At 37.9% G+C, this 17,055-nt stretch overlaps 1 protein-coding gene and 1 long non-coding RNA gene across 39 annotated transcripts in view; one reads left to right on the top strand and one right to left on the bottom strand.

The window, feature by feature from the left end:
- The window catches only part of LOC107967372 (uncharacterized), a 283,858-nt gene that overhangs the window by 33,026 nt on the left and 233,777 nt on the right, over window positions 1–17,055 (bottom strand). The window lies entirely within an intron of this gene.
- DLG2 (discs large MAGUK scaffold protein 2) overlaps window positions 1–17,055 on the top strand; it is a 2,168,441-nt gene that overhangs the window by 2,083,901 nt on the left and 67,485 nt on the right. For all 38 annotated transcript variants that reach the window (XM_063783330.1, XM_063783332.1, XM_063783324.1 and 35 more), the window contains one exon: window positions 6,624–6,699. In XM_063783330.1, the coding sequence (XP_063639400.1) occupies window positions 6,624–6,699 (76 nt within the window). The remainder of the gene's footprint in view (window positions 1–6,623; window positions 6,700–17,055) is intronic.

The raw sequence follows: 17,055 nt of genomic DNA, 5'->3' as shown, positions 1-17,055 counted from the left end.
ATGTTATTTTTCAATCATTAATTTCTTTCTAGCCTGTTTCTTGAGTATAATTTACCTAGTAGTGCTGATCTGGAAAATTTTTAAAATCTTATAATGGATAACATCAGTGTATGACTTTATACCCTTTTCAAAAATGTTTCTCTATTGATAATGTCATTTAATCATCCCAAATGAAACCATGAGATGAAGAGTATGAATATTATCACCTTCCCCCTCCTTTTTTCTGAAGATGGTGAATAAATTTTATTGAACAAAACATTCCTATTGCATGCTAGACACTGTTGTAAGCCCTTTACAATTATTAATTTATTTAAACCTCATTAGAACCCTATGAGTAAGTTGCCGTTATTATCCTTATTTTACAAATGAGGAGATTGAGGCACAGAGAGGTTCATTAATGTGCCTGAAATTGCCCCTGTAGTAAGTGGCAGAACTGGAATTTGAATCCAGGCTACAGAATTGCACTTAAGACATATGCAATCGTGCCCCCTACAGATACAAAAATAAGAGCTAGCAAAATTCAATTCAGCAAGCATTGCTTGGGCAGCATCTGAGTGCCACGTACTATTGTTGGTTCACTATCTGGAGCCCATCACTTGTGGGACCAACATGTAACTGTGGCACAGCTACTCTGCGATTAGGGCAATGCAGGCTATATTGTAAAGGCCAGGAAAGTGAAACGGCAGCAGACAGAGAGTGAATGCCATCTGATAACAGCACTGATCATGTATTGCACCAGGTGCTTTCAAATACATCATTTCAATTTAATCTTCACAAAAACCTCATAAGGAAACTGAGGATCAGAGAAGTCAAGTAACTTACCCAAAAATACACAGCCAGCCACTGACCAAACACCAGTCTCTTTGATAGCAAAGCCAGATGGCTTTACACTACACCAGGAACAAACTACCCTAGGAGCATATGCCAAGGAAGGAAATAGAAAGTCAGATAATTCAAGTAGCTTGCCAAAATTACAGTGGCAGCAGAGGGCTAAGCCTAGATTCAAACACATGCCTTTCTGATGTCTCTATGAGCAACTGCAAAGGTTTGGGGCTCTTCTTGGCCCTACAGCTCTCAAGTCTGGTGGCAGGGTCTTTTAAGAGAGAAAAATGGAAGTCCATGTCTTGCTCCCACCTAGCATAAAGGGACTGACTTGGCAGTGAGCACCTGAAGTAGGGTACCTGTATTACTTCATTTTTACAAGTAAGGAAACTGGGACCAGTAATGAGAAGTGACATTATGGGCAGCGTTATCATAATCATCTTTGTAGCAGCCTTTTGTATAGTGAGTTATTACTATAGATCAGACATTGTGCTAAACAATTTTCTTGTATTATCTCATTTAACATTCATTATAAATTTTTGAAGTCTGCGCTACTATTCTAATTGTATCAACACAAAATCTGAAATCCTAAGAGGTTGAGGACCACCCTAAATTATAGACCTAGTAAGTGGAAGAGGCAGAATTCAAACCCAGGCTTGTGTGACTTTAAAATCTAGACTCTTAGCATAGAATCACTTTTCTGAGATTATGTAGTGTATAAGAGGCCAAGCTGGGTTTTGTTCCATGGTATCTCTTTTTTTTTTTTTTTTTTTTTTTTTTTTTGAGACAGAGTCTCACTTTCGTTGCCTAGGCCGGAGTACAATCCCAACTCACTGCAACCTCCACCTCCCGGGTTCAAGCTATCCTCCTGCCTCAGCCTCCTGAGTAGCTGGGATTACAGATGCCCACCACCATGCCTGGCTAATTTTTGTATTTTTAGGAGAGACGAGATTTCACCACATTGGCCAGGCTGGTCTCGAACTCTTGACCTCTGGTGATCTGCCCGCCTCGGCCTCCCAAAATGCTGGGATTACAGGCGTAAGCCACCGCGCCTGGCTGTCCCATGCTCTCTTAAGCCAAAGAGATTATTCATTGTTCCCTAGTGACTGGTCACTTGGGCTCTCAGATGGCAGCATATGGCTGGCATTATATAAGAGTTTACTCACCTAGCTGTCACAGCAAGCCTGTGGCCACTAATGTGGGTGACATTCTAATTCTCCCTCCAACAGGACCTGTGGAGCATAGGGATAGGAACTCCCAAGGACAAATGATGTTCCCACTATCCAATGCTCCAAGCCTGACCCAATTATGGGTTTGGCCAGAACCTAAAAATACCAGATGGGAGAGAGGGAGAGGAAGACAGTTGGGCTTATTAAAGCATGGCCATTTGGTGCTCTCTAGAGATGTGAAATGTCAGAATTGATTGCTCAAATTTTGCCATTCCATTTATGTTTTTGGTATTTTGGTCAGTGATGAGACTTGGACAGGGAGGATTATTTCTGCTCAAACAATCTAATTAATTGCTTGAGACTAAGTGTGAGTGGGGAAGGAAGGCAGTTGTCATTGAGATTTGGTCTGTCTCTTCAGGTGGTCCACAATTTCTTTAGGTGAAAGCCTTTGGACCTTAATATTTACTAGCCAAAGAAGTCTTACTCAGTAAAACAATAAGAAAAAGTGATGCTAGACTTTTACCTAGATTCTTACCAGGAAAGTAAGTTGTGAAATGGCAAATCACTTTTTATGGGAAAAACTGGTTGTTCAGCAATTCACTTAAACTCCCTGACCTGATTGTTTTCACAATTAGGTAAAGAACTAGTAGCCCCCTTGAGAGTTTATTTATTTACTCATTCAACAAAGTCTCAATAAGCATCTACTATGTACCCAGCTCATGTCAACCCCTGGATTATAGCTATTATAGGTGAAGTGCTTAGCACAGTTTCTAAAACTTAGTGTACATTCCAATAATAGCTGTTTTCCATTTTTCAAAATTTGAGCTTTAGTTGCCAGAAAAAAAAAAAAAAACACCACGTTATTTAGACCCCTATTTTCCAGACTTAACTCTCATTTCAACAGTAAATCATTCACATGCATCCCAGAAAGAGCTAGGAGAGAGGAAAGGGCTGAGGCAGATGAGGAAGCTAAGCCACAGACATAGCCTCCCTCTCAAGGAAAGAGGTTTGCAGAGAACCCCAAGAGGCAGTACTGCAAGCCTCTGTGATGGGAATGCACTATTAGGGTTGCTGGTGTGCTGAGGAGATGGATCAACTCAAATAGGGATTTAACTAAGCAGATTTCCATGTTTAAAGTAAATTTATTCTGAATTTTGAGGTCAACTTCTTGTGGTATGCTACTAACTCGATTGTATGCTTAAATTTGGTTGTGGTTTATTTAATAATTAATAATATTCATAGCATTCAGGACATTAGGGAGATGGGGATGCAAGGGTACATTGGTTATCATTTGTGAAAACCTCAGCCTAGACTTCTAAGGATATGTATGTGCCTTCATACTGTGGAAGCTGCTCCAAAAATCTCACGTTTGTTGAGAATTTGGATAATGCAGGCTTGGGAGGTACCTGAATGCTGTTTCCCAAACTGAGTGGCTGTGGACAGACACTGAAGTTAGCTGTCAGAGAATGTATGTTCAGGCTCTGTTTCTACCAGTTTCTGATCTGGCAAGCTTCAAGTCTCAGTTTCTTCAGTTATAAAATGAGATTGATAATACCTAAATCCTTAGGTTGTTGTGGGGACCAAATGAGATGATGTAAATGTGAAGGAACTTTATTAATAATTATATGTTGCAACTTCAGCAGCCACTTATATTATTATTAATGAAACTTTCAACCCAAATAGGAAGCAAAGCTTTTCAACTTCCTTCATGGGTGAACTGGAAGTATGTGACCTCCATATGGCTTCAATTTTTTTTTTTTTACTTTCTCTATTACCCATTTGAAGATTAATAATAAACTATAGCAAATGGTAGGTGAGTGTATGTGTGTGTGTCTGTGTGTGTGTCTGGCTGACTTAATATTCTTTGCAACCTTTTTAAGATTTAAGGGATGAACCATTAAAATCTTCCTAACAGAGACATTTCTCAAGAAAATTGAAAAGGATAAACATAGAAATGGGGTTGGGGTGCAGGGCAGGGGACAGTATTAGAATGCTCTGTCCAAACAGTTCTGAGAGTTGAATACTGAGTTCCTCCTGACATTCTGTATGTTTGGAACCTGTGTGAGTTCTGTGGGTTTATGCAGAATTTATTTGCATACCCTGATCAAATAACCATGTATTCGCTGCATACTACAGCCATTTTGGCATCATTGAATGATGCCAAAGCATTGACTATAGCCCAGTTAATGCAAAGAAGCTGAAATAAAGTTAGGGCTGTAACAACAGTTTTAGAAGAATACAAAGAGATGAATATAAATTATCATTTGCACTTGGATTAAAATCGAGAAAAGGTGATGAAGTGATGAAGCTCAAAGGAGGCATTTTATCAGTGAGCATTTTCCACTTGGCAGCTTATCTTATCTGAAATCTGTCTTGCTTTCTCCCCAACTGTTGTATGCCTGGTGCAAGTAGAAACTCTTGGTGGAACACATTGTTTTACTTATTATTTATTTATTTATATTTATTTACTTTTGGGGGAGACGAAGTCTCGCTGTGTCACCCAGGCTAGAGTGCAATAGCATGATCTAGGCTCACTGCAACCTCCACCTCCCGGGTTCAAGTGACTCTCCTGCCTCAGCCTCCCGCGTAGCTGGGATTACAGGTGTCCGCCAACACACCCAGTTAATTTTTGTTTTTGTATTTTTAGTAGAAACAGGGTTTCACCCTGTTGGCCAGGCGGGTCTCGAACTCCTGACCTCAGGTGATACACACCCGCCTCAGCCTCCTAAAGTGCTGGGATTACAGGCGTGAGCCACCGCACCCGGCCTCACATTGTTTTAATATATTACATTAGATTTGAAAAATTTTGTTCAGCTGTTTCCACTCAGATATTCTACTCTCACACTGAAATAAATATATTCTGCAATTCCATTCTGTAACTATAGAAACCCTGATCTTCACTGTGTTTCAGTTGGGAACACAAAAGAGCTCTCAGTTAGAAAGGAGTGTGCTGTTAATTATTGATCTATGAATAGCTTAGACTCCATAAACTATTAAGTTTCTGTAGGTTCGGGTTTTTTCTTTCTCTTTTTTCCCCCACATCTTTGAATTTAAAGCTAGCAATATTTAAACAAGAAGTCATGTTAAAACAATGCAATGAATATTATTTTTGCTGGACAATTATTTATTGAGGACTTGCTATAAAACACCATCAAGTGATAAGTGGGCTTTTACCTTAAGGTACATACAACCCTGTATATGCAGTGCAAATGTAAGTAAACACAAGGAAATCAAGAGGTAGTGCTGACATGGAGACTGTTCCAGTTACAAAGGAGCAATCATGTCTGACTGGAGGGGCTCAGAAGAATCAAGGAAATATTTAGATTATTTTCCACTTTTTCAACCCTGGCCTTCAAACAGGCGTGAGTCCACCCAATTTTATTTTCCTAATATTTCTCAAGCCTTTCCCTCTTCTCCACCCCACTATCATTTCTCATTATTTCTCACCTGGACTATGGCAACAGCTTCTAAATAGGCCCCCAGCTTCCTTCTGCTCCTTCCCTCCTTCAGTCTATCTTCCACCTCGACCAGGGTTGTTTATTTAAATGCTGATCTGATTTTATCACTTCACTGCTTCATATCCTCTAAGAGCTTATGATGATTCCCAAGGAAAAAAACTCAAGTCCTTAATGTGGATGAATACCCATTATAAGGAGTCTGTCACCTCGCTAGCCTCACTGCCCTATCCTATATATCCCCTATGTACCCTGTACTAGAATCTTTCTGCAATCTTGTAGCTCACTCATATCTTCAGGTTGAGGAATGTGTTGTTCCTTCTGTGAAAAATCCCCCTGAAATTTCCCTACTGACAAACTCTTTGTAATCCTTCAATCTCAGATAAATTGATATTTCCTCCAAGAAGCCCATCCTAATGCTTTCTACTCCTCCTTTGCACCCTCCCAGTGAGATAGGTGCTCCCACATTGATATCAGCCATCTTGTTCTACAGCATTTTCTGTGTTTGTTTACACCACTGTTCTTGCCAAATTCATTCTTGCTAAGAATTCATTGCAGTCATGCTTTTAGAATATTTTTTCTTTGTCCCCCAGCTCCTTGCTTGATACATGGTAGGCAGTCACTAAGTGTTTAATGAATAAATGAGGTAGCAGGAAAACAATGAATCTGCAGAGATGACAGAAGGACATTGGGGAAAAGGAAAGCTCAAGATTATATATAACATGTTTGGTTAAAAAGTGAAGCTAAATACACTAGTGTTCTTAAGGGGAAGAGAAGGAAAAACAAAGAAGAAAAAGGGAGGAGAGAAGAGGAGAGGGGAGGAGAAGCTTGTTTAGTCTCCAATATAGGTGTTCATCTTTATGGACTGAGATTTGAAATAGATTTTGATTTAATTATTTAAGCATTTAAATAACAAATATTTTTTCTACCTCTCTGTTGCTTACAAACACCATGACGTGACTCTCAGTATATGTATCGGAGTAATTTCAAGGGACATGTTAGAAACTTAGAGACTTTGTACCAAGATTTTTTATATGGAACAAAGGAAGAGAAATATTTTAGAACACATTTTATTTGAGCTTCAAGGATAGGAGGAAAAAATGTTCTTCACTTAATATGGAACTTAGTCATAAATGCCTTGTCATGTGAGAGACTCTTTATTCTCAATTTGCTTTAGGGTGGAAAGAAAGGAACGTGCCCGATTGAAGACAGTGAAGTTTAATGCCAAACCTGGAGTGATTGATTCGAAAGGGGTAGGTACAAAATGATGGAAACATTAAGTTCTCTCAGTTGCCATGGATTTAACTATAATTAACACATTTAGGCTTTCAGTAGCAAACAAATTATGAAGGTACCAGACGGTAGAGCACTGTTATAAATATATTGCTGAAGTTAATAATGTGATTTCTGATGAAATGGATTTATGGTAAATATATTTAAACACTGGGAGTAAAGCTGCAAGTGGTTAGCAGAAGCAATGTGTTGATGAAGGTGATGTAATGACTACAATGAAGAAGAACAAGATAGTTTAGGTGGTTTTTGTTTCTTTAAGTTTTTTCCTTTTAACTTAATGTTCTAAAACGATGGATTTTATAAAAAGTATCTGCTCATCAGAAAATATATCTAGTCTGTTTCACATTATGACGCTAAGACAGTAGTCATAGAAACATGGATTATCTAATGAATACACGGATTGTTGTGACAGACATAGAAGAGAATTAATAACTAAAATTTAGCCATCAAAATTAGAATATTTACTCACATATACATGTGTACATGTTTTTAAAATAATAGCTTTATAAGATAAAATTTGCATACAATGTAACTCAACCACTTAAAAAATACAATCCAGTGGTTTTTAGTATATTTAGAATTATTCAACCATCACCACAATCAATTTTAGAGTATTTCATGGCTCCATAAAGAAACCCTATATGCATTGATAGTCACCTCCCATTTCCCCATCCTCCCACCCCAACATAGGCAACCACTAATCTACTTTTTGTCCCTATGGATTTGCCTATCCTGGTTATTTTATATAAATGAAATTATACACCATGTGGTCTTTTGTGGCTGCTTTTTTCACTTACATTGTTTTCAAGACGTGTTTGTGTTGTAGAATGTGTAAGTACTTCATTTCTTCTTATTGCCAAATAATATTCCATTATATGGATATGCCACATTTAATCTGTTCATTTATCAGTTGATGGACATTTCAATTGTTTCCAATTTTTAGTTATTATGGATAATGCTGCTATGAGCATTTGTGTACAAACTTTTCTGTGACATATGTTTTTATTTCCATTGGCTGTATGCCTAGGAGTGAGATTGTTGGGTCATATAGTAACTCTATGCTTAACATTTTGAGGAACTGACAGGCTGTTTTCCAAAGTGGTTGCACCATTTTACATTTCCACAACAATGCATGAGGGTCCCAATTTCTCCATATCCTTGTTATTATATGTCTTTCTGATTACAGCCATCTTAGTTGGTACAAAGTGGTATCTCATGGTGGTTTTGATTTTCATTTCCTTAATGACTGTTGATATTGAGCATATTTTCATGTGCTTATTGGCCATTTGTATATATTATTTGGAGAAATGTTTATTGAGATCCTTTGCCCATTTTTAAATTGGGTTGTCTTGTTATTGTTGAGTTGCAGAAGTTCTTTATATAGTTGGGTTATTAAACCTTTATGAGATATATATGCTTTGCAATATTTTGTCCCACTCTGTGGGTTGTCTTCATTTTCTTGATAGTGTTCTTTGTACACAAAAGATTCTAATTTTGGTGAAGTCTAATGTGTGTATTTTTTCTTTTGTTATTTTTGCTTTTGGTGTCATATCTAAGAAACCATTGCCTAATGAAAGTCATGAAGATTTATATCATATTTTCTTCTAAGAGTTTTATAATTTTAGCTCTTACATTTAGGTGGTTGATCCATGTTGAGTTAGTATTTGTACGTTGTATGAGTTAGGGTTCTGATTTCATTCTTTTGCATATGAATTGTCTTCTTAATTTCATTTTTGGATTGTTCATTGCAAATGTACATAAATATAATTATTTATATACCAATCTTATATCCTGCAACCTTGCTAAAGCCACAGTTTTCTAGTGAATTCCTCAGAGTTTTCTATATACAAGATATACATGCAAAAAGAGAGAGTTTTGCTTCTTTCCTTCAAATATGGATGCCTTTTTTCCTTGCTTAATTGCACCAGCTAGAACCTTCAGTATAATGTTAGAAATGGCAAGAGCAGACATTTTTGTCTTGTTCCTGACATTAACAGAAATGCATTCGGTCTTTCGCCATGAAGTGTGATGTTAGCTGTGGCTTGTACAGATTTTTTAAATCTATTCTTTGAAGAGATAATACTGTATCTTATTGCTGTGTTGTAAAATAACTTTCCCATCTTCTCTCTTCCCGTTCTCTTTTTCTTCATATCCTTTCTTTCGTCTTTCTATCCTAACAATTGTAGCTTGTGAATATCATACAGAATCACAAGTTATGGTCAATTGCTGTCACCATGAAAAACAAGAAAAAAAAAAGCTATCATTTCTCAGGGATTTTGAGGCCCAAATCATAGCACTGCCCTTTCTATTTCTAGAATCATAAGGGAGCCCAGTCATTGACATAATAATTTACCCTCCCCTAAAATATTCAAATGAAATGAAAATTTATTGAAACATAGGATGTCATTCTACATAGAAGTGAGGGTATGTGACATCATGACATAAAGTCCTTTCAAACAAATACTACTTGTATACAAGAGGTAGGTTTTTTTCCCATGATTCCTGGTGAGAATTTAAGGATAGACCTCTTATTTGTTTGAGATAGATGGATAGATAGATAGATAGACAGACAGACAGACAGACAGATAGAGTTGGATATATGTGAGAGGATTTTTATTGAATACCTACCATGTGCCAGAAACAGGACTAGAACTTTAGAAGGACACCAAGTCTAACATGGGCCCTTTTCCCCAAGAGCTCCTAACATCAGTGAGAGGCCAGATGTCTTTTCAGTAAGGCTGAAATATATATGATGTGCTTTCTAATTATACATGTTAAACACCATTAGGTATTTGCCAATGAATAGGTTGTAAATTATAGGACTTGGCTATTGAAAGAAAGGAGTAATCATCTGGGAAGGGAAGCCCTGAATGGAAAATCAGGAGGGTCAGTAACCTGGGTTCTGGTTTCAGCTCACTACTAAGTCACTGTTGTTCTTTGGGCCTTATTACCAAAATAAAACCTTTAAACTACATCAGGGATGTCAAACAAGTTTCATCTCCTATGTAGACTAATGGATTGATAGTTTATATCTGGAGTATTGTTTTGAAAAAGGATCCTGAGGCCATAAATGATCTCAGAAGAAAAAAAGAGTGCCATGATTGAGTCATCTCTAGCACAACATTGGGAATTATTCTCTATTTGCAGTTACTGGATTCAATGATTTTTTAAGATGCCTTACGTTAGTAACTCTCCATAAGATTTACTCATGCATTAATTGGTAATAAATCAAAGTTTTTCAAATCTTTATGAGAAAATACGTCAATAAGAAAACTTGTCCAGAAGTAGAAAGCAAAGAACCATTAGCAAGAGATAAAATGCACTGAGGAAAGGAGAGAACAACTATGTGGAGAGTTGGGAAAGCTGGGTCAGGAGATGCCACTCACTTTGAATTAAAGGCAAGGACTACAGGAATAAGTCATTGATGCAGGGGCCTCATTCTCTGGGACCTTGGGATAAATTCAGCATAAAGTGAGGAGGAAAATTGTCTGGAATGAGAAGGATAATAGGGTGTTTTAAATAACCTTATCGTTAGCTGGCATTTTCAGAGCATTGTGAAATGTCCTGAGGAGCCCAGAGTGAAACCCAAGGTTACTGCCCTGGAGGAGCTTAGATTAAATTAGTATCTGTGAAAGCAGGCTGTGACAAGAGCCTTATTAGTAGTATGTACACGAGCTATAAGAATTTAAATTAAAGGTTGCAGGAATAACCAGGGAGCACTTTATAGATGAACTTGGACTTTAATGTGACTGTCAGTGCTTGAGTTACTTTTCCAGAACTCTTCATTGATTGCAATAACACCGAGTGCTGCAAAACACCAGGCAGGCTCAAAAAGAGAAATATAAGCAGGCAAACAATGATAATACAGCATCACTAATGTTTTCCATCAATTTAGGGAATGAACAGTCTTTATTTTAAAAATCAGGAGCCTGAGCCTCAGGAGGATTAACTAGCTTGCCTAAGATCACACAGTTAGTAGGTGCGAGCATCAGGTTGAGATCATTTTGACAACAGAAGCCTGCCCTTTCCATTACTCCACACTATACATGATTCTGTTGAAGCCAGAGGAAGTAGAGCATTACAAATATGCCCTAGGTAAAAGAGAAGGCTTCAAAGAGGCAATATTTGAATGAGATCTTAAATTTTCAGTAGGAGTTTGCCACATACATAGGAAAAAGCATGAACATGATAGCGGAAATTGCAGACATGTTGGAATAGGGTTAAGCAAGTCAAGGACACCAGTGTGCAAAGGTCATGGTGGGAATTGTAGCAAATGAGGTTGACAAAGAAGGTCACAAAGGCCAGAAAGCTTGTATGGAAGGCCTGGCTATGAGGTTAGAAGCTTATTGGATTTTGAAAGTATACATGAAGAAATCTGAGGTTCTTCATTTGAAAGTGCTCATCTGCTACAAATGAAATACCCAGGATTTCTATCCACTCTGTGTGCCTTTACAAAGTCTATGTCTACACATGCAAAGAAAAGTGGGCTATTGTGTCAGTAGCCTAGATAAGTCCAACCTATGCAGATCCCTAAACTTCAAACAGCCATCTATTTGGATAGGTCTCCCTAAGACCCATCTCAGTGCCCCAGATAGCAATGCAGTCAAGCTCCCCTGGGAATGTCTATTAAATTTCTAATGAGTCTCTAGTCAAACCAGCCTCTGGTGAAAACTTAAGCACCCCTTAATTTCTTTTATTGTCCTTCTACCTTTTTTTAAATCAATTTCATCGTTACCCAGCCATTCTGTTACTTATTGAGAGGTTTAGGAAATTGCATAATCTTCAGAGTCAAGCTGTTCTGCACTGAAAAATCAATGACTATTTAGTGATTTATGCTACACTTCTTTTTTAAGTCTATAAGAAAGGGAAATATATGTAAGAGAGAGTATGAGAGAGCTATCAGTATCCTTACTATATGTCAGCAACGTGCAATGTGTGTCTCTTTTATGTTGTAAACCCTTTCTAAAGTAAGGTATGGTATAAATAAATAAATCGTCCTATTTATCCTTGGGCTGGGACAGAACAGAGATGATAGTTGTTATTTGAAGTAATATGAGTACCCATTATAAAAACCCAGACAGTTTACATACACCTCTCTTTTAAAAAAAAAAATTGTAGAGACAAGGTCTCTCTCTGTTGCCCAGGCTGATCTCAAACTCTTGGGCTCAAGGAATCCTCCTGCCTTGGCCTCCCAAAGTGCTGGAATCCCACAATGCCCGGCATACATACATCTCTTAATCACTACAAGACTTCAAAGGAAATCATTTATTTCCTCTTTATAGATTTAAAGAAACTGAGGCTTAGAGAGGTGAAGAAAAATACATGTCTGACTGATTCCAAAGTTCACAATCTGCTTACTATAGCATGCTTTCTTTTTTATTGACATCATGTAACACTTGTGCAATTTAAGAAAAATAAAGAAGTAAATTGAACTGGGTTTAGCTTTGTCAAAACCTAACTTGGGCATAAACTTAAATCCTGAGGAGAAGCTGGTTTTCCTAGATGATGCACATCTTTCTGAAGGAGAACATTCTAAAGTGAGCTCAGAGATACACACTTTCTCACTGTGGCCTGCTAAAATAAAATGAGGGAACAAGTCTTGCTGAATGACTTCATTCATTTATTTAATAAACCTTTATTAGATCCAATACAAGGCAGCTTGATAAGTAATGTGAAGGTGTAAAGACAAATCATGGTCACTTTCCTGACGGAGCAGGTCTTCTGGGGGACAGAATGAGTGTCTACAGGGAGGAAGTGATTAATACCAAAGGAGAAGGGCAGAAAACATGTTTTCAGTGCAGAAAAGGAGATTCCAGCTTGAATTAGGGGGCGTTGAAGGATTAGGAAAATAGGGACTGGGGTTAGGAGTAAGATACAGAATAAGTATGAGATAAAATATGGTTAACTTTCATTACAGGGAACAATTTGTGAAGGAGAATGAAAAGAATCAGAACTGGAAAGTTAGACTCAAGTCAGTTTTGATGCCTAAAATTTTCCAGGAAACTTATACTTTATCCTGTAAGCAATAAAGAATTTTAAGGGTTGTGACCAACCAGACCAGGTTGATTTTCTCTGGGCTAATGCCCTGAAGGTACCTATATCACTGCCTATACAGGCTGCATTATGAGGTCCTTCTAGGCAAAGATCTGAATCTACTCATCTTTATGCCCCAGCACCTAGCACGATGTCTACCTTAAACATACTAGCTACTCAACGCACAGAGCAAAGGGAATGGAATGTTCAGAAGTGGGTTTCTGAGAGATCAGTCTGGCAGCTGTGGGAAGGAAAGGTTGGAGGAGAGAGAGAGACTGACAATAGGAAATGTTTGAGAAAGCTATTACAGTATTCTGGGTGTAAGATTCTGAAAACCTGAACTCAAAAGTGGCAATAGGAAAGCAAAATAGGAAACCATTTCTAAAGAGATCAGAGAGGACTATCATCCTTGGACATTTGTCCTGATTGTTCCTAGTAATATTCTATTTCCTTTTCCAAAGCCTTACGCTCCCTTTAAGAGCAGATGTTGATTATGAGAGAGGGGATGGGGCAGAAGCTACAGTGATAGGTTGATAGCAAACTCCCAAAATCAAACTGCAGCTGGCATTGAGAAATCTCATTTCTATTTCATAGATTCTTAGAACTTTCCATATGGCCATTGACTTAATTTACAAATGAAGAAACTGAGACTCATTTCTCTAGGACACACAAAGAGCTGGTAGCAGAGCCTACTATTGTGTCACTTATCAAAAAATCAATGTGACAGTCAGTATTTCGTTAGCAAGATGGGAATTTTATTTGCTTCACCAGAGTGAGTTATAGGGATTGATTTTGTCACAGCTTCAAAGTGACATTTTGACAAAAGAAATGTCATTACTGCCCTCAAAAGAAAGCTCTTTAATGGAGCCGGTCTTGGAATGGCCAGAGCCAGGCAAAGATCTCAAATGTCCAGAGGTGATCTACAGATCCATGGAGGAGAGGTGGAAGGAGAGCCATACTGCTGCACTCCAGGGGGCATCAGGAAGGCAGGCTTTGCCCTCAAGGTGAATAAACTCAGAAGAGGCTACTCTTTGATGTCTTTGTTATTACTTTTCTTATTCCAAGCCTTCTAACACCTTCCTCACTGGTCTTCCTGGCTCACCTTTCCTCTCGGATTCTTTCCCTATACTGCATGCAGTGTGGTTTTAACTGGTCTTATATTTTTATATATAAAGAACAAAGATAGGCATATGTCCAGGGAATTTTGCAGCTTCAATAGCCCAACGTGGAGACACTTTATAACTTGTTATGTTTTCTTTTGAATGTGATAATCACATCTATCCAAACCTTGAGTTCCCTTGTCCACTGAGAACCACCTGAGCCAGCACACAGATAACTGTCTGATCAAGATGTGCTAGTGGCTTTTCTGAAAATGGTTCTCAGAGGAAACCCCAGTCAAGTCTCCATGTCTGAGACATGTTAAGGCGTGTCCTATGTAAACCCTGAAAGCCGATGGAACTCAAGGAACATTTTGGGATGAAAAAGTTCATATTATTTTATGTATTCCTCATAGTCTATTTGTCTCAAGTTGCTGATGACGAAACTGCTATTCTGTGGAATGGCATGGAGAATAAACTACATTCCTTATGTATTTTTGTGCACATGCATTTCTGCCACTTGGGTCCAAAAAGCACTGCCATTGAAACTGTCAAGTTAATCTGCAACCTTATATACAAAAGGTATTATAATTTATAACTGAAAAATCTGTTCACGGTGCACACACACACATACTCATGTTTACAATATATTTCAGTTTCTAAAAGAGATATCGTTCAAAATGAGCCTTGAAGAATCAGTAAAATCTAATCAGGTGTAAAAAGATGAAAAGAGTGTTGTTGGCAGAAATCAGGAAACAGCCCGGTGTGCTCAGGGAAGCCAAGGAAGCTTAATATTACTTAAGTGCAAAGCATAAGTACAAAGCTTCAAGTGTCCAGAGATAACGCAGAGAAGTTGGAAACCAGGTCATGAAGGTCCTCCATCTTGAGGGCAGTGGAAAGCCTTGGGAGGAATTCAGCAGAGGTTAGATTAGAGTTTAGCAGATCACTTTGCTGTGGTGTGAAATAAATTTCCAGAGGGAGGCAGCCCCAGAGGGCAGGGATCCATTTCAATAATTCAGGTAAGACATGGAAAAGACCTGACCCAGGACCATAGAGTAGCTGTGGAGAGAAGAAACCCAGAAAATTTTCAGCAGGAAAAAAAAAAAAAGTGTATCCTGCAGCATCTACATCAGAATCAGCTGAGGTGCTTATTAAAAATGGAGGTGAGCAGGCTCAACCCCTGTCCTGCAGGATCAGAATCTCTGGAGATGGGGGCAGGAAAGCTGCATTTTAACAAGCTCCCCAGAGATTTTGTTAGGCATGCTACTAATTTGAGATACACAGGCACAGTGGAAAAGTTTGGAATCAGACAGAATAACCAACTCCTATCAATTATCATAACTTATCTAAGCCTAATATGTGAAAATAGAAATCATATTAAAAGATGCAATATATGTAAAGTACTAAGAAATATTAGTCTATCTTTTGCCCACCCCTACCCACAAGCACATACCTCTTAAACTCTCACCCTTATAAGGCTAGAATGAGCAACTTCCTAACACTACTCTTTTCTTTAGATTCCAAATCTCCTTTTGCACAGAGGAAGAAGGGAGAGTTGCCAAAACTGCCCTGTGTGCATTTGCATACGGTGTTTTTGACCTTGTGCTTGTTTAGTTGGGGAGAGAAGTTACCACTGGCTGACTCTAATGGGCAGGAAGATGGAGCTTGGCAGCAGGACTGATTCTAAACCCCGCCCCCTGCCCCTGCCATTGGCTGCAAATCCAGATGGTTTCTGAGTTCTCTGCTATCTTGTGTAGCTACCTACAGGAATTTCTAGAAGAACACACTTGATCAGTGCTTACTGCTTTGGAGAACCATTGCATCTCATTTAGGATACCAGTTATTCTAGAAGAACATCTGTAGATTTGTTATTTTCTACATATTATTTTAATAACCATTGCTCATTTGCTCCTAACAGTAACCCTGTGAAGTAAATATTATAAATATGCCCATTTTGCAGATGAGAAAACTGAAGTTAAGAAAGGATAGATAAATTACCCAAGCTCCTACAGCTAGTAAGTGGCAGAGCTGGGCCCTGCATTACATATTGTTATTGTGCAAGCAAATCAAAATAATTGATTCTTTAGAAGATTTTTACATATGAACTAATTCCAGATGTTAGTAGCATAGCTAATTCTATCCATTCAAGTACTGATGGTAAGACTAAAGTAATATAAATAGGAGTTGTATAATATGTGGTTATGTAATATAAATAACAAGTATAGTTTTATCAGATAACACTGAGCTTTTGTTAAATCTTCTTTTCATCATTAATTCAAGGTAAGTATTATTCAGAAAATTTAGCTCAACCCATTTCTACGTTGGGAATTATTAAAGAATAAATTCTGATTCACTATAGGACTTCCTTTCATCTGACTCTGTAGTAATAGGCCTACAGTCATACCGTTGAGCTTGCAGGTTTCACTTTGCAAAAGTTTTTAACTATCTCAAAGCTAAAACATCAACGCTGAAAGATAAAGATGCAGAAGTGAATGTCCAGTCATCTGACTTGCTCACTATGGTAATTATTGCCAGACTCTTAGCAAGTAAAAAGAGTATATCTTGCCTCTTAACTATACATTGTGTTTATATGTGGGTAAAAAGGTTTTTTTAAAAAATAATAGCACGTGTAATATCTGAAAAGAGTTTCAGCAACAGCTTCCAATATGTTCTTAATATTTATAAAAATACCTAATTACCTTGCATTTTGATTAAAAAAAAGTGGGGGGGGGCTCTAAAATTAGACTATCCTATTCTTAACTTTTCTGACTATATGACCTGGAGCAAATAGCTTCTCTTTCTGAGATGTGATTTTTCAACTATAATAATAAACTCTGGAGAATAGATAGCAAGTTCCTTGAAGGCCAGGACTATGACTTATTTAGGGCCTAAAATAGTTCATGGCACTCAACCAATAAGTATTGAATTAAATAATGTGAGAAGAAAGAACATGGTGTATTAGGAGAAAAATCATGTAAATTAGAAGGCACAGATCACTTTTTTTTTTTCTATAGCTTGTGAATGCAGAACCAAATAATTTATTGTTGCCTTTAGAGGAAGGTTCTCTTGATCTGAGTGTTACTTCCTTTTATTTCAATAAATAGGTTTTGAGTTTACTGTATGCACTGGATACCGCTCTGGCCACTGGGTGGAGACGTAGATGAATAAGACCCCACCTCTGCCATC

This window comes from Pan troglodytes, chromosome 9 (assembly GCF_028858775.2).
Source record: "Pan troglodytes isolate AG18354 chromosome 9, NHGRI_mPanTro3-v2.0_pri, whole genome shotgun sequence".
In the NCBI taxonomy this organism is placed as follows: Eukaryota; Metazoa; Chordata; class Mammalia; order Primates; family Hominidae; genus Pan; species Pan troglodytes.
Note: the sequence above shows the minus strand (reverse complement) of the source record. Positions and strands in the feature narration are given on the sequence as shown.